This window comes from Lynx rufus, unplaced genomic scaffold (genome assembly GCF_022079265.1).
Source record: "Lynx rufus isolate CCGP_SWC_20201006 ecotype Redwood Valley unplaced genomic scaffold, mLynRuf1.p SCAF_4, whole genome shotgun sequence".
In the NCBI taxonomy this organism is placed as follows: Eukaryota; Metazoa; Chordata; class Mammalia; order Carnivora; family Felidae; genus Lynx; species Lynx rufus.
Window position 1 is genome coordinate 141,233,785 of NW_025814856.1, and position 25,670 is coordinate 141,259,454.

Below are 25,670 nucleotides of genomic sequence, written 5' to 3' on the forward strand. Positions count from 1 at the left end.
TTTTTTTGCTGCTAGCTAGAGTAGAGATTGCATAGAGGGAGATGAGGCAGCTAATCTTACACCATGAGGTAGCAGTCAAGTGCTGAGAGGATGGCACAACTGGGACAGAAAGAATCAGGGCCATCATGATTGTGGAGCCACCATTTCAGCTTATTCCTATCTTGTTAAAACTATTGCTATTTTGGGTCTTTGTCGTGATGAAGAAGTAAGAAGTAGAAATACTGAAAAGAAAACAAGAGAATGATTAACACAACATTCTTGACTGTGGCTGTCTCAATAAGGGGAAGGATGTGATTGTGTGAGGAAAGGAGATGGAATCAGAGAAGGGCTCACAGAGATTTCTCAAAATTAATTAAGCTGAGGTGTGAAAGATACCATTTTATGCATTTTCTTTAAATTTTTTCTGTTACATTTTATAAATACATGTGTGTGTAAAGTATTTCGTGATCAAATACATAAAAACGATTTGAGGACAAAATAAAATAAATGCACTCTTTTGTTAGGAAATACTATGGGAAGATGCATAGAAAAACATTTCTGAGGATTTTAAAAAACAAACTACAGTATTAGAATAAATTATATAGTGTGGGAGGCTTACTGTACAGTTAGAGGAAAGTACAGATGCTTCCAACATGGCTGAACTTATGTTATTTGCCAGATGATATTTCAATAACTTCAAATGTGAAGAACTGCATTTTGGTGATTCAAAAATGAAAGACATATGGGAGAAAAGATATTATCAACAATCATTCCTTTAACAACAAAGTGTTTTATGGAAACACAGCTAAGTCTAGATATCAGTGGAGCTAGGACTTTGGCGGCAATAAAAATTGAAATATGGAGTGAGGTCATGTTCACAGATTGCTTCTTTGATTCCTTTATCTTTTTTTTTTTTTAAGATAAGTGAATTTACCTCACTAACTGTTGCCACCTACTACCTTCTTTTATCAGAAAATACACCTGGTAGCACCTGGGTGGCTCAGTCAAACATCCCTCTTGAGGGGCGCCTGGGTGGCGCAGTCGGTTAAGCGTCTGACTTCAGCCAGGTCACGATCTCGCGGTCCGTGAGTTCGAGCCCCGCGTCAGGCTCTGGGCTGATGGCTCAGAGCCTGGAGCCTGTTTCCGATTCTGTGTCTCCCTCTCTCTCTGCCCCTCCCCCGTTCATGCTCTGTCTCTCTCTGTCCCAAAAATAAATAAACGTTGAAAAAAAAAATTAAAAAAAAAACATCCCTCTTGGTTTTGGCTCAGTCATGATCTCAGGGCTTTGTGGGTTTGAGCCCCGCATTAGGCTCTGCGCTGGCAGTGTTGAGACTGCTTGGGATTCTCTCTCTCTCCCTCTCTCTGCCCCTCCCCCCACTTGTGCTGTCTTTGTCTCTCAAAATACATAAATAAACTTAAAAAAAATACACCTGGTATAATTTCAGATGAATTAGGTTTTACCTGCTTGTCCGTACGCAGGCATTTACCTTCACTCTAGTCTAGACTGTTTGTGGAGGATATTGGATCTCTATTACATACCAGAAATTTAATCTTTTGTTCTGATATAGGAACACTGACAGTGAGGCATCCGAATTCTTGAATGAAATGTGTTGTCATAAAATGGATTAGTAAATAGAATAGTTATGATTTCTTTTAAAAGCTCAATTTGGGGGCGCCTGGGTGGCGCAGTCGGTTAAGCGTCCGACTTCAGCCAGGTCACGATCTCACAGTCCGTGAGTTCGAGCCCCGCGTCAGGCTCTGGGCTGATGGCTCAGAGCCTGGAGCCTGTTTCCGATTCTGTGTCTCCCTCTCTCTCTGCCCCTCCCCCGTTCATGCTCTGTCTCTCTCTGTCCCCAAAAAAAATAAACGTTGAAAAAAAAAAAATTAAAAGCTCAATTTGTATTCCCAGAGGCGTAGGAACTGCCACATTAAAAAAGACTAACTAGGGGTGCCTGGGTGGCTCAGTCGGTTGGGCGTTAGACTTGGCTCATGTCATGATCTCACAGTTCGTTAGTTTGAGCCTCATATTGGGCTGCGTGCTGACAGCTCAGAGCCTGGAGCCTGCTTCAGATTCTGTGTCTCCCTCTCCCTCTGCCCCTCTCCCGCTCACACTCCATCTCTCTCTGTCTAAAAAAATGAATAAATGTTTAAGGAAAAAAAAAGACAAAGTAGGGGCGCCTGGGTGGTTCAGTTAGTTATCTGTCCAACTTTGGCTCAGGTCATGATCTCACAGTTCATGAGCTTGAGCCTCGCGTTGGGCTTTGTGCTGACAGTGCACAGCCTGCTTGGGTTTCTCTGTCTCCCTCTCTCTATGCCGCTGCCCCCACCTCAAAAATAAATAAATGAACCTTTAAAAAAATTTTTAAAAAAACATGTGAAGTGCCTAAACTTGATAAATATCTAGATGCCAATCAACTGGATGGGAGGAATCCTTTCACTGTTAGTGTGTACATCAAGGTCACTTGATGTACACATATATTATCCCACAACTGGGGCACCTGGGTGGCTCAGTTGGTTGACTGTCTCTTCGTGGGACCAAGCCCACGCTGGGCTTTGTGCTGACGGTACCCAGCCTTCTTGGGATTCTCTCTCCTCTCTCTGCCCCAACCCCCACCCCCACCAGCTCATACTCTCTCTCTCACATAATAAATAAACTTTAAAAAATCCCACAATTTTTTTCAACTTTATTGAGATATAATTGACAAAATTATAAAATAGTTAAAGTATATAGTTGTGGTAATCTGACACATACATACATTATGAAAAGTAACCCCAACCCAGCCAATCAATATTTCCACCACCTCACACATCTATTTTTCTGTTGTTGTTGTTGTTGTTGTTGTTGTTTTTTGAGACATTCAAACACTAATACCCTAACCAATCTCAATCATACAATAGTGTTAACCATAGTCACCATGTTTTACATTACATCCTTGGACCTAACTCATCTTATAGCCAAAAGTTTGCACCCCACCACTCAGCCCTTGACAACCACTTTTCTACTCTGTTTGTATGAATTTTACTTTGTTTTTTAGATTCCACATATAAATGATACCATGCAGTATTTGTATTTTTCTGTCTGCCTTATTTCACTTAGCATAATGTCCTCAAATTTCATCCATATTGTTGCAAATGGCAGGATTTCCTTCTCTCTCATGGCTGAATAATATTCCATTGTATATACATACCACTTCTTTATCCATTCATCCATTGGTGGACACTTAGGTTGTTGCCATATTGTGGCTATTGTGAATAATGCTACAATGAACATAGGAGTGCAGATATCTCTCTGAGATCTTGTTTTCATTTCCTTTGGATATATATCCAGAATTGGGATTTCTAGATCATATGGTAACTCCCTTTTTAATTTTTTGATGAACCTGTATATACTGTTTTCTACAGTGACCGAACCAATTTACATTCCCACCAATAGTGCACAAGGGTTCCCTTTTCTCCACATCCTTGCAGACACTTGCTGTCTCCTGTCATTTTGATGGGGCTGTTATTCCTAAAGGGTATGTGGCGGTTTCTCTCCTTCTCTATCATCATCTCTCTGTAAACTACAGGATTTGTCTGGATGAGTGAAAGAAGACACCTACATTGTCAGGTGTCAGGTGAGGACTGAAGAGCTCTCATGAGTGGCTTTGCCACTCAGTTACACCTAGGCTTGCATGGAAGAGTAATCAAGGAGAACACAGTTTTGTTTCTATTTGATGTAGACACCAGATATTCTAGAATTGTTATCTACCAACGTGGCAGAACTAATGCCCCTAGACCATGATATTACGAACCATGCTTATTACAGTTAATATGGTTCTTTGAATTCTTGGAGAACATTAAACAGTGTTTTCTTTTAGAATTTGGTTTTCAATAATAAGGATTTTCACCCCCAAACTAAACACCTAATTAAAAAACAAGATTTAATTTGTTCAAGGAAATTTTCCCTTTGAACTCTTCCCTGTAGAGGATGACGAATTATATAAAATGAAAGGAAAACAATTATCTTAGACCTTTCATTAAAAGCAAACCGATTTTCCAATTCCTTTCATTCAAAGATGGCTGGACGTTTAGAAATTGAGCTAGTATAAAAATGTGGGTATCTCTTTGAATAATACTAGTGCTTGTGAAGAAGGGAAAAATCTAGCAACTTGATTCTTCTTTTGGTATGTAAAAATTGGTTTTCGGATACCTAGAACTCATTTCTGATAGAAATAATATGAGTGATGATGATTGGTTTCTCAGTTGCTCCCCTGGAACCTGACAAATAAATTTGACCACGTACTGTCAGTGTCCCTTTAGGATATTCCATTGTTTTTTGTTCCTTTTTGCCTCAAAAAAAATATTGTAACTACTTTTTGAGTCATGCAGGATTTATAGGCTAATCACTTACCCACCACTTTTATTTGGGCACAAGTAGGGAGCTCTGCTAATGTCTGGGTCATGGTCTATAATAAGAAGAGAACTTGGCAAGTCATGGAAAACATCTCCCTTTTAGGTATGCAGCATTGGTATATGTCTATTCTTTAATCAGTTCCTGGAATGAGAGGGACTACTGAATATCTATCACCTTCAAAACTAACATGTAATCATTACTAGCAGTAGCAGCAGCAATGGCAAAATTATCATTCTTATCATCTATGTCAGAAGTTTGCAGTTCTATCAACAAGAATTTTAGGGTTGATAAGTTTTAGTTCCAAACCCTTATATTCTTTCCACCAAAAAATGAAATTAATCCCCATGAAGAGCCAAAGCAATTTTCTCTTTCCTGAGAAAGAACAAAACTGAAGGTATCACACTTGCTGGTTTCAAACTATATTACTAAGCTATAGTAATCAAAACAGTCTGGAATTGGTATAAAAAGAGACACACACACCAACAGGACAGAATTGAAATCCCAGAAATAAACCTTAATATATACAAGGAGCCAGCATTTGACAAGGAGCCAAGATACTTAGTGAGGAAAGGACAGCCTCTTCAATAAATGGTGTTGGGAAAACTGGATTACCACAGGCATATAAAATTGGACCCCTTTCTTGTACTACTCATAAAAATTAACTCAACAGCAACAAATCCCAGATAATCTAATTTAAAAATGAGAGGAACTGAATGGACATTTTTTCAAAGAAGACATACAAGTGGTCCAACAGGTGGATGAGAAGATACTCAATATCACTACCATCAGGGAAATGCAAATCAAAATCACAGTGAGTTATGACCTCATACCCAGGAGAATGGCTGTTATTATAATAACATTATGCTAAGTGAAATAAGTCAGACAAAGACAATTATTGCATGTTATCATTTACATGTGGAATTGAAAAAAGTCTAATTCATAGAAACAGAGTGTAGAGTGTGGTCCTGGGGGCTGGGGTTGGGGAAATGAGATTTTGGTCAAAGGGTACAAACTTACAGTTATAAGATGAATAATTTCTCAGGACCTAATGTCCAGCATGATGGTTCAAATTAATAATACTTGCTATATATTGGAAGTTGCTAAGAGAGTAGATCTTAAATGTTCTTACCACAAAAAAGAAATGGTAATTATGTAATGTGATGGAGGTATTAACTATTGCAATGGTGATAATCATTCTGCAATATATAAATATATCAAATCAACAGGTGCGCCTTAAATTTACCCAATGTGTTGGCTGAGTGAAGTATACTTATGTGTCAATTATATCTCAATTACGCTGGAAAAAATGAAATTAATCTGACTCACGGTTTTATCTTTCAACCTTTATCAGTTTGCTTTTTTCTTGTTATAGTTTCTATACAGAATGAGTTCTTTTAATCTAAGTATTATTGAGAAAAATATTACTGAATTTATTCCTTCACTCAGCAAATATTTACTACATGCTTACTCTATGGCAGTCACCTGTTCTAGATATTTGAAATACAAATAAGCATATGGAAAATAATTAAATAAATAATTTCATTGGTATGAAGGTAATGCATGCTTTGGGAAAAGTAGGGCAGGTTCAAGGGTATTAGGAGGGATGTATTGGCCATAATGAAAATGGGTGATCAGGGTAGGCCTCATTAAGAAGATAATACTAGGGCAAATGTTAAACGTATATTTTTAATCAATATTATTATAATTACTAATGTAGAACTTATTTTGTGGTAATTCTTAATTTTCTTCTACTTACTGGGAACTTTCTGCTTACTACACACTAAACTTTATATGGATTGGTGTGTGTTATTGCCTTTAAAGAGAAACATAATTCTAAAAAATGAAGTAAATATATAATTCTAAAATAAAGTAAGGTTATTGATCATCTTGGATTGATTTAATTATACTAGTAAACAGATTTTAATTAAATTTAAGAAAAATACTTAATTTTTTACTGAACAAGTGATTCAAATGTACAAAATTGTAGTAATTTTCAGTAGAAATTAAATATTTTTTTAAAATACGAACATGGCAAAATAGTGCAAATTTAAAAAAACCTAAGCCCTTCATTTTTCCCTCTTCTCTGAAATTTATTTTAAACCATTCCTTCTTTAAAGGAGTAATATTTGGATCTTTGATGACTTATAGTTCAAATTCAAAGCCAAACCATACAGCTATTTTAATTCAATAGAATGCCCTACCTGCTTCAAGAAGAAAATAGAAGAAAAAAACATTATAAATATAAATATTCTTTCCTTTTCATAACTAGATGAAGTAGATACAGATTCTTCCACATAATCAATTAATGTTAAAGTAGCTAGTTTAAACCTGGCAAAGAACAGGTGCAATTTAGTACAAATTGAACACAAAATATACAATATATCTATCTGTAATTGTTAAAAATCAAAACATATCTTAAGTGTGTATATAAAATAACACCTTTCGTGTTATCTCTAACAAAGAATACTTTTGTAAGTAAAAAGTTATCCTTTAATTTTTCTTTTGCATAAAGTTGAATTTTATACATTGAGTTCTACAAAGACCACAGAAGCATTGTTCAAAAGGCCTTGCTTGCTCTCTTCTCCCAAACTCAGAACTCAGTCTTTATTGCCCTAAATGTACCCACATTATCTTTACTTTTCTCCATTGAACACTTGTTCCTCCTGTGTCTGCATCTCAATTGGTGACATCAAGGCCTACATTTACCTAGTTTACTCTAGCAGAGACATCTTCTATGCTTTTCTCTCTCTTGTCCTCAAAGTCTGATTAATCAAAAGTCCAGTTAGGTTTGCACTCTCCACTCTTCAAATTGTTGCCATAGTAAGTTTCTCAATGGGCAGAATTTACCATGCTGCTCTCCAGTTTCAAAGATTCCCATTTCCCCTAAGATAAACTCTAAACTCTTCTGCATTTAAAAAAATTTTTAAATATTATTTTTTTAATGTTTATTTACTTTTGAGAGAGAGAGAGACAGAGACAGAGCATGAGCAGGGGAGGCTCAGAAAGAGAGGGAGACACAGAATCTGAAGCAAGATCTGGGCTCTGAGCTGTCAGCACAGATCCCAACACGGAGGCTCCAACTCACAAACAATGAGATCATGAGCTGAGCCGAAGTCTGACGCTTAAGGGACCACCCACACGCCCCAAGAACAGCTATTTTTTAAAATATTTTTTTAAAAGTTTATTTATTTATTTTGAGAGAGGCAGAGAGAGCATGGGCAGGGAGGGGCAGAGACAGAGAGAGAGAGAGAGACAATCCCAAGCAGGCTCCGCAGGTTCAGCGCAGAGCCTGACGTGTGGCTCAAACTCACGAAACTGTGAGATCATGACCTGAGCAGGAATCAAGAGTCGGATGCTTAACCAGACTAGTCACCCAGGCGTCCCACAGACAGCTATTCTGAACATGGCTTGATCTATCTTCACATTTCACTTACCACAACTCATCCCTAGAACCTGCAGTGGAGAGGTTTCCTGAAAAAAGCCCGGTTCTCCACATATTTGGGTCTTTGAATTCACTGCATTCTCTAATTAGAATACCTCTTCTCTTTTCACTCATTCATTAATTGATGAAGATAAATATCTACTGAAAATGAGGCAATGAAGTGTGTCATGGAATTAAATGGTGAACAAATGAGACATAGTCCCTGCATGCATGGAGTCTGCATTCTGCTGATTGAACATGCTGTCTCCTTCCTGACTCAAATCTCGTTCCCTTGCACTCCACTCCTGCAACATGCCCTGACTGAGCTGGTTGCTCTCCACTTCTGAACACTTAGCCCCTCTGTGCAGGCTTCTGTTGTAGGAGTTATGTCACATGTCTTTTTTACGTCCACCTTCCCCACTAGACTCTGAGCTGCACACAGTGGGGAGCAGGTCTTTTCATCGTTGGACCTTTCTATAATGCCTAGGACTGTGTTGCATGTCAAATCGATTCGAAGGGGCTTGACACTAAATTTCAGCATCATGCCAGAAAACTGGGTTTCTAAAGATGACCATGAGAAAGTTACTGAGTGTGAGCATATTTTTCTGTTTAGGATTGCCAGTTTTCATAATTTTTAAAGCTCATTTTTAATGTATTCTTCTGTGACATACTTTGCCTGCTATTGATTTTCTATGTTTTACAAGAATTACTCTATCACTAAAAATGATAATGTTTTCATAAATGTATATTCAGTTCTCATCTTTAAAACCCTGTAGCTAAAGGCTTAAAACTTAGCTTTGTTATTTGTCTCTGCTTTACACGGAAATCACTCTTTCCTTAAAGGTTTTTGTAAATAACAAGAGAGTTTTCTTTTTCCTACTGAGCTGCATGTGAACGCATTACAGCCTGAGGAAGGAACATATGCCCCACTCTCCTATTCTTAATACCATGGTTACTATAAAACTATTGCTATGCAGGATTACTTTTCAGTAGACTCAAGATCTATTGCTCCCAATACGACTCGGTATAGAATTTTTATATTGATTTATTCTGGGAAATGAATTCTGCGGGATAATTTACAAAAGTCTCCTTCCTTCCTTGAATAGCTAGAATGACTCCGACTCCTCCATCTGTGTTTGACAGTAGCAATTCATAAATTCTGCATTGAATTTTTTAGTGGGAATACTAAAGATAACTGGATTGCAATTACACAAATAGTTGCTCTAAGTTTATAACCTGAAAGAAATGGGGAGAGTCCTAATGAAAATCAGGCTACCAAGCCAGTAAGATTTTAATAAGAAAATGAAACAATATTCTGAGACTGGAATTATATTTCTTTGAACTACATATGCTACCTCCTATCACCACAAACTTAGTAAAAGGAGAAAATAATGATGCTAATTTTCAAAGCCTAAAATACTTTCTATCAGAATATTGATTTTAGTCTCTCCATGAGGGCTTATCAAACCATTTTGACTTAGGCAAGCAAAGTAATTTATAAACAAGGAAGCAAGTAGCAGATTTTAAAATGCATACGTCTCTAACTGCACATCTAATATAATTTCACATATAATTATTTAGAAAGAATCACATTTAATGTACCTTTTCCAGCTCCATATTGCTTGAATTTTTCCCTGCATCATTACTGTATCTGCAAAATAAATCGACCCCGTTTATAATTTTATTAAAATGTAATTTAGAAAATCCTAATCAAAATGTCAATATTCTTTACCCTGGAACCGGTATTGTTTTCTCTTTCCTCTCGTTTGTTTCGTGTTCATTAACACTTTCTGCAAAACATTAAATACAAGAAAAATACTTTAAAGGGTTTTCTGTGTGTGCAGGTGTGTGCGTGTGTGTGTGTGTGTGTGTGTGTGTGTGTGTGTGTGTGTAAAGATGGAAGCATTACTAGAAACTGGAAATAAATTCATCTACTGACATAACATTCATCTTAATAAAGTATTTTATAAATACAAATATTGCCCCAACAGTTTTCACTCTATCAGGGAAATTTATCAGAGCCAGAAATAACCACAGCCAAATGCAATGCTCTTTCCAAATAGAATGTAGGAATGAAAGATTCCCAATATTATGCAGGAATGTCAATTCAGTATGAAAGTAGTCCTGGGGTCTCCTGAGAGAGAGAGACAGAGAAAGATTTCCATCAGACTGGCTGGAGGATAGAAAGGGCATTCTTCCTCTTTTTTTCCAGAGAATGTAGATTTGACCATTAACTGAAGGTAAAATATTCGGGTAATGTCATTCCTTTGTATAAATACAGAAAGGGGAAGGCTAAATTCACATCATGCATGTATGGACAGTCAATAAAATATAAGCCAGAATTCTTGAGTTTATGCCTATTGCCCAAATGATTAGACCCCAATGCAGCTGTAACAACATGTGATACCATCAATTTCCAGTCCATGGTTGGTTGATCCACTGAAATAAGTCATCTGAGTGGCCTCGACCTCTGCTTCAGCACTGATGATTTGCTGTGCCACAGCCTCCACGATGGGCATCACCATGGCAGCAGTTGAGGTGTTGCTAAGCCACATAGATAAAAAGGCGGTACTGCTCATGAACCCCAATGTCAGCCTGAAATGAGAGGGCTTTTAGTATGAACTGTGCTCTTCAGCTTAACTAGCTCTGTATTATTTAACTGTCAAGGTTGATGTTTTTGACTTGGGAATTTTTTTCAAAACACACTTAAGTTAAGGTTCCCCTCGGATGACGACCCCTGAGGATGGCCATAGCCAGACAGGAACCAAAGTGGCACATAGAAGAGTGGAGTTTTTATGAGATTTGTCTCCCTGGAAACCATAAGAATCTTCTCTTGAAACAGAAAAAAATGATTAAATGTATAACCGAACTGCAAGTCAGTAGATGGTATAACAGCTTATAATATTATACCAATATTTGAATGCCCTTTGCAGATGACGCTTACCTTCAAATACTAGTAAGAGGAAATGTAATCAATTTTTGAGTTTAGGGTCCCTTATTCTTTCTCTTATCTTTTGATCTCATCTCTGTTTATTAGTCTGTGTGCCAGGGAAGCACAAGGGCAAGGAGAAAAATTAATATTTTTAAATCTGCTTTTTGTTATTGACTACTTGGTTCAGTATATGGTAGATAAAGGAAATGGTTAAAATTACTAGCTAAAATGAGGTTTCAGAATTTTCTATAGATTCTATTATTTACACTTTCTTGAATTTAACATTCCTACCTGTGGTCAAGAACTGGATATATTATTTTGTCTTCTCTTATATTTAGAGCAGTTCTTCTCCCTTAAAAATAACACACCTAAGACTTCTAGGATTTGAAACTGTATCTATAAGCTTTCAAAGTCACACCTGGGGGAAAAAATATGATCTCCTTTGAGTAGGAGATCCCAGAAAATCATTCAGAAGCACATCTTTCCATATAAAGCCATTTATAAAAATTCTGTGACTCCCCTTAAAAGTAGATCCACAAGTGGGGCGCCTGGGTCGCCCAGTGGGTTGAGCATCCCACTTCAGCTCAGGTCATGATCTCATAGTTCATGAGTTTGAGCCCTACGTCAGGCTCTGTGCTGACAGCTTGGAGCCTGTAGCCTGCTTTGCATTCTGTGTCTCTTTCTCTCTGTCTCTGCTCCTTCCCTGCTCACATGCTGTCTCTCTCTCAAAAATAAAGATTAAAAAAAAAAAAGTAGATCCACAAGAAAAATTCCACACTGTAAGTTTCCACTTCAGATCAGGTGAACAATTTTTACATGTAAAACAAAATAGAACTCTTTAGATATCTGTTTAAATAAGACATGATTCTTAATAAAAGTAAACTAGAAATACCTTTAACTTAAGGCTCTGACAAGACATGAAATATTCCTATAAAAGAATATGGTGATCAGATAAATCTTTAGTGTGGTGAAAATGCCTTAAATTGCAAAGCCACTTAATGATATAATGGACAGGACTCTTGCTTCACTGTGCGGTTCACTCCCCTATTCCCTGTGGTCAGTGAGAAGGTGATCAAGGAAAAGAGACAGTATCTATAGCATCCCAAGAGCTGTGGAACACCATTTCATTTTAAGAGTGAAATTACCTTAATACATACATGTTATAAAAATTTTAAGTAATAAACATTTAAAAAATTTGACTCATCTGAGTTATTTTCTGTATTCAACAACACTATTTTACTCATAAATGGTAAACACAGATATGGATATACTCTAGAATGAATTATGCAACATAATTCAATAAAATTTTCTTATTTTCAAAGAAAAATGAGAAGGGAAGAACCACCTAAGGCTTTAAAGCTTAATGCTTAGGCAAATGTTAAATGCGTATTTTAAAATCAGTATTATTATAATTTCTAACTTAGAACTTTTTGATGGTAATTTTACTGGGAACTTTCTGCTTACTACACACTAAACTTTATAAGGACTGGTATATATGTATTGCCTTTAGAGAGAAACATATAATTTCTCATATGCAAGTGATTATGACACTGAAAATGTATTTTTTAGCTCACATCTATGTTCTTAACAAGAGCTAGAATTAAAACTACAATAGCCAACTAATTTAATGGAAAAAAGCATTCATTTCAGTGGGGGAAAGCATTCAGTGGGGGAAAATCAGTCAACTGAGCGATTTCACATTCTGTAGATGAAACTTCTTAATTGATTGTTTCACTTTGCAACAGTTCATTTACAAAGAAAAATGTTCACCTTGGAATTTTTCTGCACACATTTGTATTTTGTCAGTAATGTCTTTGTCTTTGGTTCTTAACATCTTCCCTGATGATCAAGGATGCTCTTGAACAAGTCTTGAATGGGTAATTAGCCAAAAAACGAGATAGGACTGAAATCTACTCTGAAGCCTATCAATCTTGTCTGTTGAGGTTCAAGGCTCCTCTCAGCTTTGCCTCTTAATGTGCATGAAAGGTGAGAGAGTTGTGTGCACTTACTCCAATCTCCCTGTAATTAGACCTGCTGTGAAGGGAAAGTTGTTGTTTCCTCCTCCAACTCAAGTACACTTTACATCCCTTTCATATTTGCAGAGGAGAAAAAAAGGCATGAATTATACTGTGATATGAATGACTGCCTGGACGCATATTACTTATTTAGTTATTTGCTCTGCATAAAAATGATCTGTTTGGAATGTAAACCTGGAACAGTAAATGCGGTACTTACCATGCTGGGTTCACACCCACTGTCATCACCATTCTCAGAGCGATCCTTTTGTGCAAATTCCATTTTTCTATTGATGTTGCTAAGCAGATGACTCCAATTAGCAGTAGATGAAAATCTTTGAAATAAGCAGATGCCACCTGAAATTATAGTTAAGCCCATGATCATTTATTTATGTTGGTGGGGGGAAAATGAGATTGCCCGAGAAAGCAATTTTGCTTTCTCTTAACTTTGCTGCTCTTAGCTGTGACCTTCAAACTACTTAATCTTTCTATTTGGTTAAGAAAAATGTAGATGCATCAGAATACAAATTTGAAGTAAGTTCTATATTCTTACCCAGAAATAGTAGTGTTAAGGAAGAATATATACAAAAAAAAAAAAAAAAAAAAGAAAAGAAAAAAGAAAGAAAGAAAGGGAACCCAAGATACCGGGTTTTTGTTTACTTTTATTTTTTTATTTTTAATGTTTATTTATTTATTTTGAGGGGGGAGGGAGAACGAGTAGGGGAAGGGTAGAGAGAGGGGGAGGGAGAGAATCCCAATCAGGCTCCACACTTAGCGTGGAGCCCGATGAGGAGCTCCAGGCATGGCTCTATCTCACGACCACAAGATCATGACCTGAACCAATATCAAGAGTTGGATGCTTAGCTGACTGAGCCACACAGGTGCTCCATACTGGGTTTTTAAATAACTGTGTAACATCAGGAAACTGCCTTCAATGTCTTAATTTTTCCTCCTCTCAGCTGGGGTTAATTGAGTTATGCTGCTATGGTAGAATGACAATGACTGTGATTTGGGAAAGTCCAAGTTAAGTCTCCAACTTGCCAGTGTCGTCGATACTATCCATTATGCCATAACTTCAGTGTCACTTCTTAATACTTTGAATGGTTTTACCTTCAAAATCATTTGCTAGAAAATAAATACTCTTCAATAGGAGCCAACATTTTAAACCATTTTTAGCTAACACCATTGAGAGATTAGTAGAGTGTACAGACACTTTGGGTCCACCTATTTACCAAAGAATGCTCTGAGGTATGTTAGGTACATAATCTTTTTCTCAAACAGCAGCAACAACACAAAGATGTTGTGGTCAAATAAGTTTAGAAACCAGAGAGTTTTGAAATACTAGCATTTTCTTTCCCGTAGATCTCCTCAAAACCTTTAAATACTATACTTACAATATTTAAACATTAAATTTTATATATAATATAAACATTATATTATATATTTATATTAAGTATACCTTTAATATATGTTGCCACTCCCAGAGTTCCATATACAACATATTTCTCAACTTATCTAACCACAGAAAACTTACTTTTAAATTCTTAGGTGCTGTACCTCATGAGACTGATATTCAACAGACCTGACTTTAGGACCTGCTTGGTTAAACTGAATCACAAGGCTGTGCAGAAAAGAGACGCTTATAAGAGGAAATATCCCTAAGGCACCTGAGTGGCTCAGTCAGTTAAGTGTCTGACTCTTGATTTCAGTTCAGGTCATGATCTCACCACACGTGAGAGCAATCCCCACAGCAGGCTCTGCGCAGACAGCGTGGAGCTTGCTTGGGATTTCTCTCTCTCCCTCTCTCTGCCCCTCTTCCACTTGCACACTCTCTCTCAAAATAAATAAATAAACATTTAAAAAGAAAGAAGAAATATCCCTTAAAAATATCTGTTAGAAGGAATGGAAGAGTTGGAAAATAACTATTCTAATATGAAACCACAAAGGAACAGAAAAATCAGTCTTCATGATGATTTTGCTATTAAAATTTTTTTAATGTTTATTTATTCTTGACACAGAGAGAGAGGGAGACAGAGAGAGAGAGAGACAGAACATTAGTGGGGCAGAGAGAGAGGGAGACACAGAATCCAAAGCAGGGTCCAGGCTTTGAGCTGTCAGCACAGAGCCCGATGTGGGGCTCGAACCCACGAACCAGGAGATCATGACCTGAGCTGAAGTTGGACACTCAATGGACTGAGCCACACAGGCGCCCTTATTTTGATATTTTGAGTTGTACCTGCACTTTTAGTATAACCCACCAAGTCTGGCTTGGTTTCAAAACAAAATAAAAATTAGCCTTGGAATTAAAAGTGGACAAGTGGATCTCTTCTTTATGTTTTGTGAAAAGTTAGTTTATTATGTTTTCAAAGTTTGTATGTACCTCTTTGCATCTTGTAGTAATTGCATAATAGAAAATAATTATATCAATTTCCTTATTATTTCATTTATTAATTACTCTAACATTGGACAAGAGTTTACTATGCACCAAAACTGTTATATGAACAGGGAAGGCAAGAATAAATGTCTGACATGTTTTTCCCTCTTCACACCTCTTCAATTCTCAAATATCCAGCTTTTCTAAACAGATTTTACTATTTTTCTGTATTGTGGAGCCCTGTTTATTTCCTTTATAGCACATCACATTATGTAGTTTGTTTGCCTGCTTGTTACATGTCTTCTGTATTACACTATACATTCTAAGAGGACCAGGAATCTGTTTTGCTAGTCATTGCATATTTGGCACCTAGTACAATTCTGGTACAGAGTAGGAACTCAGTAAATAATATTGGATGAGTGAGAGAGGGAGGAAGGGAATCCACATATAAGCTACACTCTCTGAGCTCCTAAATCCCAATTGTCTACCCTCTCTTCCCAAACTTCTAACCTCTTAACTCTCTCAGTCCTTACATTCAGTATAAATATTCTTTCAATTTATTATTTTACTAGTGTTTACAACCTGACAAACCATTTTTTTCCCTTCCTGGGTCTATCTCTGCCTGTCTGAATTTTTCTTCTTGGCCTACTTTCAAAATTACTTTTCCTCTACCTTTTTTTAAATGTTGGTACTCTATAAGGTTTGTCTCCAGTCTTCTTGTTTTGTACCCCTGATTATTGAATCTTACAGATTCAATTTCTAACTCTATGTGACTAAAATCATGTTTGGCACATAGTAGGCATTCAATACATATTTGTTGAATTAATGCTGATGATACTAAGGTGTTTGTGCCCAAACAGATAAGTCTTCTGTGTTCCAGACTGGTGTATCCAGCTGGACATTTCCATTTGAATTTCCTATAAATATCTAAAAACTCAGCATATGCCTTTTTGTGGCAAATGAAACTTCCATCTACTTAGTTGTCCAAGTTGGAAACCTAAGGGTCAGCTCTGATTCCTTTTTCATTTCCAATAAGTGCGTCTTAGTCACTAAGTCCTATTATTTCCAGTTCCCCCGTCTACTTTAAATTGTCCACTTTGTTCTATTCAAACCTTACTACTACTCAAACCTTTAATTGAGCTCCTTACCACTTCTCACATGGTTACCGTTTGATCTGTCTTTTTGTAATCCACCCCTCACCATTGTCACAATTACTTTTCTAAAGTATAAATCTAATCACATCATTGTGCCTTCTATACTCCTTCAATGGACCCCATGTGTTTTAAGACCAAAATCCAACCTTCTCAACACGTCTTATAAGACTCTTCATCATTTAGTCCCATTTCACCTTTCCAGCTTAGTCTTTCAGTGCTCTCTGCCAACTTCTCCTTATGTGTGAAACTCTCCAATCACAGAAATGCTTCAACACTCGGCTGTCATTTAACCTGGAATGACTCTATTCTCTTATTTTGGTTACCCATAATTTTCCTTCATGGATGAAATCAGAAGTCAATTCTAAGATGCCTTTCCTGACTACCCTAAACGTGGTTGGATGCTGCTTCCTTTTGTGAGAGCACATCTTAATGCACGTGGTGATAATTTTGTTTTTTACTTTATTATCCCCTTTATTAGACTAGATATATTTTGAAGGCAGAGATGTGTCTTATTGATCATTGCATTTACAGATTTAGCACATTCATGGCACGTATTGGCACTCAATAGATACTGAATTAATAAGTCCCTAGACTCAAGAAGCTTACAGGTTACTAGGTGAGAAAAACAAGGTAACAAAGACAGCAGTAAAGTATCACAGGTGCATGGAAAATATTTCTTCAAGCTATAGCTGAGGCTCAAAGAGTAAATAACCACCTTTTTCTAGGGGAATTGGGAAACTCTTCTTACAGTACCTGATATTCAAATTGATTATTGGAAGATAAACAGACATTTGAGTTTTCCTCTGCTCTTATCTCTTTTGCAGTTTTGCTCATGAAAATAAACCCTACTTACACTATTCCATCAGTCTGAGAATTCTATGAAAAAATAAATGCAGAATTATTTAAAAAATTACCATGTATTTAAAGAAATACATAGAAGTGAGCCATTATTAGTAAATTATTGAACACAGAAGGAAGTCCAAGACCATAAGATACTCTTGTATTTCTCTTTAGATTATGTCAGCAGTTGGCAGACTTTGTCTGTAAAAGGTCAGATAATAAATGTGAATTTGTGAGCCTCATTGTTTGTACTGCAACTACTCAACTTGTCTGTAGCACAAAAGTAGCCAGAGACTGTAAATGAATAACCATGGCTTTGTGTGTTTCCAATAAAACTTAAAAAACATTTTTTTTAATGTTTATTTATTTTTTTGAGAGAGAGATTGACAGAGTGTGAGCAGGGGAGGGGCAGAGAGAGAGAGGGAGACACAGAATCTGAGGCAGGCTCCAGGCTCTGAGCTGTCAGCACAGATGTGGGGCCCGAACTCACGAACCACAAGATCCTGACCTGAGCTGAAGTCGAAGGCTCAACCGACTGAGCCACCCAGGTGCTCCTCCAGTAAAACTTTAATTTAAAAATTGGGTAGCAGGCTGAATTTGGCCCTCAGACTCATAGTTTTCCAGTCTCTTAATAGACTCTGTAAACAAAAAAAAAATGGCCTGCAGCCCAATTGTCTAAATGCAAATAATTATAAACCTAAGGAGGAATTCTCACATTCTTTTCTTTTCCATTGTATTACCCATTCTTTGGGTTTCATCACAGTATATTTGTAGCACATCAGTCACGACCATATGTGTTTGTTTATAGCCCATGTGTATAGGAGGTAATAGGAGAAAATGCTACTGGTCTGTAAATGACACTGGTAAATATAACTATTTTTGAGGCAAAATAAGCATGTCAAATAAAATTCTAATGAAATTTGAAATCTGTTTTTAAGATCAAGGTAGTCATATTTCTGTCTCAAAGTGGGATTTCACCAAAACACATGCACTTTTGCTATCAGAGCATGTGGGTTCTCTCTTAGCTATAAAATTTACCAGTTCACAAGCTTCCTACAAGTCAGTATACTTACCCATAAAAGTTCAATAATACTTCATATCAAGTTTGTGAATTAAATGATATTTTTTAGAAAAATGCTCAGTTTGGGGCGCCTGGGTGGCGCAGTCGGTTGAGCGTCCGACTTCAGCCAGGTCACGATCTCGCGGTCCGTGAGTTCGAGCCCCGCGTCGGGCTCTGGGCTGATGGCTCGGAACCTGGAGCCTGTTTCTGATTCTGTGTCTCCCTCTCTCTCTGCCCCTCCCCCGTTCATGCTCTGTCTCTCTCTGTCCCAAAAATAAATAAACATTGAAAAAAAAACATAAAAAAAAAGAAAAATGCTCAGTTATAAAGTATATGATTATATTAATTATATTATATTATATTATATTATATTATATTATATTATATATATTTTGTTGTTTAAAGATATTTATTTATGCTTTGTTGCTAAATCCAATGGTCAATTTCCAGTTTTCACATTAATTGACCTATTAGATTTGACACGTTTGATCACTGCCTCATCCTTAAAACATTTCCAGGATCCCACACTCTCCTGGTCTTCCTCCTACCTCAATAACCTATCCTCATTCTTCTTTGCAAATTCTTTTTCTTCTTATCAATCCCTTAATGTTGTAGTTCTCCAATTAGTCAGTTCTTTGTTATCTTTGTTTGTTTGTTTTTTATCTTCACTCATTCTCTAAACGATCTCATCAACTTTTAGAGCTTTCAGTATCATGTATATGCTGATAATTCTCAAACCTGTATCTCCAGCTCAGTTCTCTCTCATGAACTCTGGGCCCATTTGTATTTAACTGCCTATTTAACACCCTCACTTATATATCAAACAGTTATTTCATACTTAGTGTCCAACTTTGTATTCCCGGTGTCAGCCTCTCTTGTGCAACAAGCCTACTCTGCCCATGGTTTTCCCCATTTCAGTTGGTGGCAACTCCAATTTTCCAGCTGCCAGGTCAAAAAGTTCTGAGGCATCCTTGAATTCTTTCTTTCTATCATATGCTCTATCAAATCATACAGGAAATTTTGTTGGTTTTATCTTAAAAATACATTAACAATATATTCAATATCCCTATTACTATCCCTTGTCTAAATTAACCATGGCCTCTCAACTGCATTATTGCAATAACCTGCTACCTGTTTCCTTCTTTCTGCCTTGTTTCTCAGCATAGCAGGTCTAAATTATCCTTTTAAATAAAAGTCAAATTGATCATGCCACTCCTCTACTCAAAATTCTCTAGAGAGTCTCATTCTCATTTCATTAAAATGTTACTTATGTTGGCCTACTTTGGCCCTAGATGGTCTAGTCCCTCTACACATTATCTCCCTGACATCATCTTCTATCATTTTCTCCTTCACTCACTTTGCTCTAATCACCCTTCGGACCTATTCCTGCCTTGAGGTCTTTGTGGGGGCCGTATGGCCTTCAGTGATGGCTGTTCCCCAGATATCCACATGACTAACTCCCTCATCTCCTGTAAGTCTTTGTTCAGGTATTGACACCTCATTGAGTCTACTCTGATGATCCTGTTTAAAACTGCAACCCTCTCTAGATCTTTATTATCCTGTTGCTTTTTTCCATAGCACCAATTACCTTCTAACTCCCTGTAATTTACCTATGCATTAAGGTATATTGTTTATTGTCTCTTTTCTCCTATGAAGACAGGGACTTTTGTCTGTATTTACTCATTAATGTATTCCCAAGATCCTGGCAGAGTCCTAGCACATAAATATTTATTGCACGACTGACCTAAATATATAACATCTGTATATACATATGAGTATCTTCATATTTATATCTATAAAATTTATATATAAACACTTTTTCCATGATGATAATAATAATAATGATATTTGTTTTGGAATATCTAATTCGGCACACTAAATATTTAGCATTTCAGATTTTATTCAATAGATATGAGAGAAATTCAAAATTTGTTGACATTATTTAGTACAATAAGGTGTTCAGTAAGATACAGATATTTAGCATTGACTTAATAAATGCATAACATAAGATTAAAACTATTGTGGCCAAAGAGAAGGATGTGTAAGGCTCTGAACTTAGACAAGGGTATTAAAGACACATTAGTCTCCATGGCAAAGTTGAGATTCCAAATCCTTCAGAAGGGCTGGTATGATATTTAACACCTTTAACTGTGGATATTAAAACTCATAAGAATAATTGATGCCTACTATCTATCACTGTTTCACATTTTTATTTGATTTGATTATTATAACAACCTCTGGATTATGAGAAAAAAAGAGTTGCTAAGGGACATGATCAGGACCATACAAGTAATTAGTGGTGAATATCAGGTTTTAAGCTCAGGTCTTCTGAATAAATCTCTAGCCCTTTCCCCATAACTTTGGTCAGATATTTCCTAGTAAAATTCCAGTTGCCCTTTCTGGAAAGAGGATCATAAGACTGAAGAGCAGTTTGCTACACTGAAAGTCCTAAGGACTTTGATTTGTTTCAAGTTCCTACTAAGCTTAGGGTAAAAAAAAGTCACATAAAATTTGCAACGAATTTAGGCTGAAATGAAATAGATTCACTTAGCTTTGCAACAGTCAGAAAGTTTCTAGTGAGGTATTCACTCTTGTCAATGTACAAATAATGATAATATTAACTAATATATAGTGAGTGCTTACCACGTGATAGACATTACATTCACTAACTATCTAATTCATAAGTACCACTGACAAACTGGAGGTAGTTCTGGGAACAGGAGTGAAGATGGTGGTGATGGCACAGGTGGAGGTGGTGGGGTTAAGGAAGGGAGTTGAGATGCAGAAACCATAAAGACTGGAGGGGGGGAGACTGAAAGAGGAAATGGTATTTATTTTCACATCAAAAACAGCAATGTCATGTGGAAGAAAGATGAAGTTTTTATTGTTGCTATTGTTGCTGTCCGTGTGTGTGTGTGTGTGTGTGTGTGTGTGTGTGTGTGTGTGTGTATGCATAATCTTAGACATTTAGAGGAAAGTCTAGGGACAAAGTGACTGAGTTTGACACTGGGCTCAGTAAAGCTGAGTGAATCAAGTATTCAAAGTGTTAAAAACATATGTATTTTCTTTGAAGGGTATTCTAAACCCACACACAGGAAGACCCAAACACTTCCTGAGTGATCTCATCTGTAAGAGCTATTGAGAGGGGAAAGCCCTGCCCAGGATGAAATGATCCAGAAGTACGAGCTTCCAACGCTAAGGTTCTATGACTGTTAAATTAGTCTGAGGTTGACACTTCTGGAGACAAAGGACTCTTGGACAGGTATTGGCAGCCTGACTAACGCAACTGCTGACAGTACCTAGAATTTTGCTGCCTCTAGCCAGGCCTCCACATTCTGTAAAGAGGCAAAGATATTTCTTTGGCAGTTCCCACAAAGCCAGGCTTTCCTAGGCATCCTTCTTCTCCTGTCTTCCTTTAGCCTCTTTGCTACAGAAATGCCCCAGTTGCAGTTAATCTTGCTTTGATCTCAGCTTCTTTTAAAAAGTCAGTTTCGTCAGTTTCATTCTTATTAAACCGTAAAGGATAAATACGTCACTGTTGAACTAGTTACCTTTAGAGGTACAACCACCTAGGCCAGCAGGACAGGGGTTAATAACTTAACACACTACGTTTAAGAACTTGCCTGCCCCTTCTTTTAAATTTTCCTTTACTGGGAGCCATGTAGCATGTTGGAGCATTTGAGAAACTTCTTAAATTATAGATCCCAGATTCTGTGGGCAGCAGAAGGGGACGAGAAGCTACACTCTCTTCCCAAGCAATGGTGCTTAGAAAGAAAAGAGTCAAGATTCTGAGGGAAGGGAAAATGCAGTAAGAAAAGAGGAGTAAAATGGATCTGCAACGCAAAAAGAAGAAAAGATCTTGAACTACGAAATGAGGAAGAATGACACGAAGAGAAGGAAAGGAATTGCTTCTCCCATAGGACAAAAAACAAAACAAAATAACAACAACAAAAAACCCCATCTCTATATAACATGGGTTATTTAAAAAGAAAAATCTCTACCCACGTTATAAGACAGATGAACCTCAAGTTAGCAATATTGAACCCTGGCAGAAGATAGAAGTCCAAAGGTGACAAATTGCAGGGGCTGGCATCTTGAACTTGACATCTTTCCTGAGATTCTTTCAGCTGTGGTTTGGGCAGTTGTGTGCTGGGTGGCTGGAGACTGCATGAAGACAGATTTTCTGATTTCAATGCATTTCATGCTTTTAATGGGAAACTGAATCCATTTTCTTCAGATGGGTACCCTCAGATTGTATAAAGGTAAGAAACACCTCTCAGCATGAATAAACTCCTCTCAGCGAGAACAAAATAGAAATACACATGAAAGTTAATTTGGCTTTATCTTTTGAAATGGCAGGTTTCTGGAAAAGAAAACAGGGTAGCTTTTTCTTCATTAAAAACAAAAATTGCTTTTCTAACACTGTGTGAGACCAAATTCTGTTGAAAAGAAAAAGCTTATGCAGGATGTGAAAAGGTTGGCCCTTTTGTTGGGAGGGAGACACCAGCCATAGATGTCAGCCCAGGAAGGCTGGACACGCATTTCTCCTACTGACACACATGACTCAAGAGGTTACAGCCTGTGTTTTGTTTCTGTCCACCTGAATGCAGACATACATGCAGAATTCTAGGGAGAAACAACTGGAAACTTGCAGGACTTATGTGGAAGCTTTATCAATAGGATTATTGCTCCCTTTCAATACAACTTTTCTCAATGGGAGTATCAGCACAAAATAAGGAATCTAATTATCACATACATTTGCAAGAGGACTTACATTCTTAGAAGGCATGATCCCAAACAATGGAAACATTAAACCAGGCAGCAAAGCTGTTACTGACAGAGGCAAAGCTTCTGTAAGCCAAAATGTGGCAATGACAAAGAGTGTGTAGGCACATTCTGCTTCCTGGAAAGAACAAAAGAAAAATGCAAGGTGAAATAATGAGGCTGGGAAATCATTAATCAAATCACATCCACATTTGCTGAATGGAGCTGTGTCACCGAGAAAGTAAGAGGAAACTCTGGAGGTCTCTGAACCTTTAAGTTGGGCAGCAAATAATTATTTCTCAGGGATTCTAAGAGCCAAAATTTAATAAAATGAAAAGCCGAAGACAAAAAAGTCCTCAGTTTTTAATTTTCATTCACCTTCCTTCGAAACAGATAACAGCATATAGTCAATTTTTTGTGCTCATATCGGTGTGTATAAATGCTTGTGTTCACTTTTATTTGCCTATAAAATGCCCTCCCGGTTCTTCTGGAGTGTGTAAATAGCCAAGTTACTGCCTTTCCCCTGGGGCAAGACATATATGACTTTTAAATGCGTTCCCTGGTGCCTGTTGGTGGCACATGTACACCTGCCTTCCTCTCCTACTAAAGGGCGTAAATCAACCTAGAAAAAACTTTTTGCTGTATTTTGCTTCAGATAAAGAAGGGCAGTGCCAAGCTACATGAGATGGATGGGACTAAATGAGCTCCTAAGTAACATGGACCTGGAGTTTAAGAGCCTCCTGCTTTGCTTTTTAGAAAGACAGCAGAGCTCCTGGGGAAACACAGAGAGACTCAACAGAAATGAGATTCTTAACAGAATCTGTTGCTTTGCTAGGTATAAAATTGTGTGTTTCTGTTTTACGATTGTTGTTAAAAAATGGTTGAGATTTGGGGCTCAAGATGGCAGAACTGAACTTGCTTCCTCCCATAGACACAACAAATCTATAGCCACACATGAGATAATTTGTTCAAAAAATAAACCTAGGAACTACCTTAATAGTTTCCTTCACAACAAAGGATAAAAAAAGCCACATCTGGACAGGTAAGAGAGGCAGAGATGTGGTCTCACCAAAAACCCTGTGTATGGTATGGTGACCCACAATTAGAGGATACCTCACAAATAAGAAGTTACTCCCTGAGGAGTGAGGGGTTTGTGCCCCAGATTGGACACCTCAACTCTTGGGATCTGTACCAGAGAGAGGAGGCCCCCAAATCTCTGGCTTTGAAAACCAGTGGGGCTTAGGTTCAGGTGAACCATGAGGCTGTAGGGAATGGAGATTCTACTCTTCAAGGGTTCATGTACAAATTCACCCACCCTGGGACTCAGCACAAAATCAGCAGTTTGAAAAGTGCTGAGACCATACACGAAGGAGAGTCATTTGCTAATCTTAAAGTGTCTCCCAGAGGGGCAGAGCCTGTTAGGATTCTGTCCAGGGAAAGAGGTGCTGGTTGGTGCTATTTTTGCATTCTTCCCTTGCCTTGTGGTGTCCACCCCTACGGCCCCCTCCGCCCTGCCAGAGCTGGGAGGCTGAGTGTCCTACACTCACAGCCCTGCCAAAGCTAGCAGGAAAGTGTACCCACCACAGAATATGCCCCTCGAGTGCCTGGCTCTGCTGGCCAGGGACGATAGCATTTCTGGGCACTACGAGTCTACAACAATCAGAGAGATAGTCGTTGGCATGCTACCACCTAAAGAAACAAGAAAAAATACAAATAGTCTAACTTTGTACCTAAAGAAACCAGGAAAATAACAATAAAGCCCAACATTTGTAGAAGGAAAAAAATAAAGATCAGAGTGGAAATAAATAAAATAGACACTAAAAGGACAAGATAAAAGATCAATGGAACTAAGATCTGGTTCTTTGAAAAGATAAACAAAACTCAAAAACTTTTAGCTAGACCTACAAAAGAAAAAGAGAGAGAGGGCTCAAATAAATAAAGTTAGAATATCAGATAAGTTATACCTGACATCAAAGAATTACAAATAATCATAAAAGACTACTATGAAAAATTATATACCAATAAACTGGACAAACTAGAAGAAATGGATAAATTCCTAGAACTATACAATCTTCTAAGATGGAATCATGAAGAAATAGAAAATCTGAAAAGACCAATTACTAGTAAGGAGACTGAGTCAGTAATCAAAAACTCCCAACAAAGAAAAGTCCAGGACTGAAGAGCTTCACCAGTGAATTCTACCAAACGTTAAAAGATCTAACACTTCTCATTCTTAAGCTTGTCCAAAAACTGGAGAGGAGGGAATGCTCCCAAACTCATTTTATGAGACCAATATCACCTTGATACCAAAACCAGAAAAGGACACATAAGAAAAAAATTACAGGTCAATCTCCCTAATGAACATAGATGCCAAATCCTCAACAAAATATTAGCTAACTGAATTCAGTGGTACATTAAAAGGATCATGCATCATAATCAAGTGAGAATTATTCCAGGGATTCAAGGATGGTTCAATATCCACAAATCTATCAAGGTGATATACCACATTGATATAATGAATGATAAAATTTATATGATCATCTCAATAGATACAGAAAAAGCACCTGACAAAATTCAACATCCTTTTATGATAAAAACTCGACAAGGTGGGTATAGATGGAATAAAACTCAGTATAATAAAAGCCATATATGACAAGCCCACAGCTATCATATACTCAATGGTAAAAAGCTGAAAGCCTTTCCTCTAAGATCAGGAACAAGACACAGATGTCCACTCT

General features: G+C 37.3%; 1 protein-coding gene across 1 annotated transcript in view; it reads right to left on the reverse strand.

Moving 5' to 3' along the window:
* SLC13A1 (solute carrier family 13 member 1) overlaps positions 1 to 25,670 on the reverse strand; it is a 97,062-nt gene that overhangs the window by 52,265 nt on the left and 19,127 nt on the right. The window contains exons 2-6 of the mRNA XM_047097494.1: positions 22,943 to 23,071; positions 12,961 to 13,097; positions 10,201 to 10,388; positions 9,526 to 9,583; positions 9,396 to 9,444 (exon numbers count right to left, since the gene is read on the reverse strand). Coding sequence (XP_046953450.1) covers positions 9,396 to 9,444; positions 9,526 to 9,583; positions 10,201 to 10,388; positions 12,961 to 13,097; positions 22,943 to 23,071 — 561 coding nt within the window. The remainder of the gene's footprint in view (positions 1 to 9,395; positions 9,445 to 9,525; positions 9,584 to 10,200; positions 10,389 to 12,960; positions 13,098 to 22,942; positions 23,072 to 25,670) is intronic.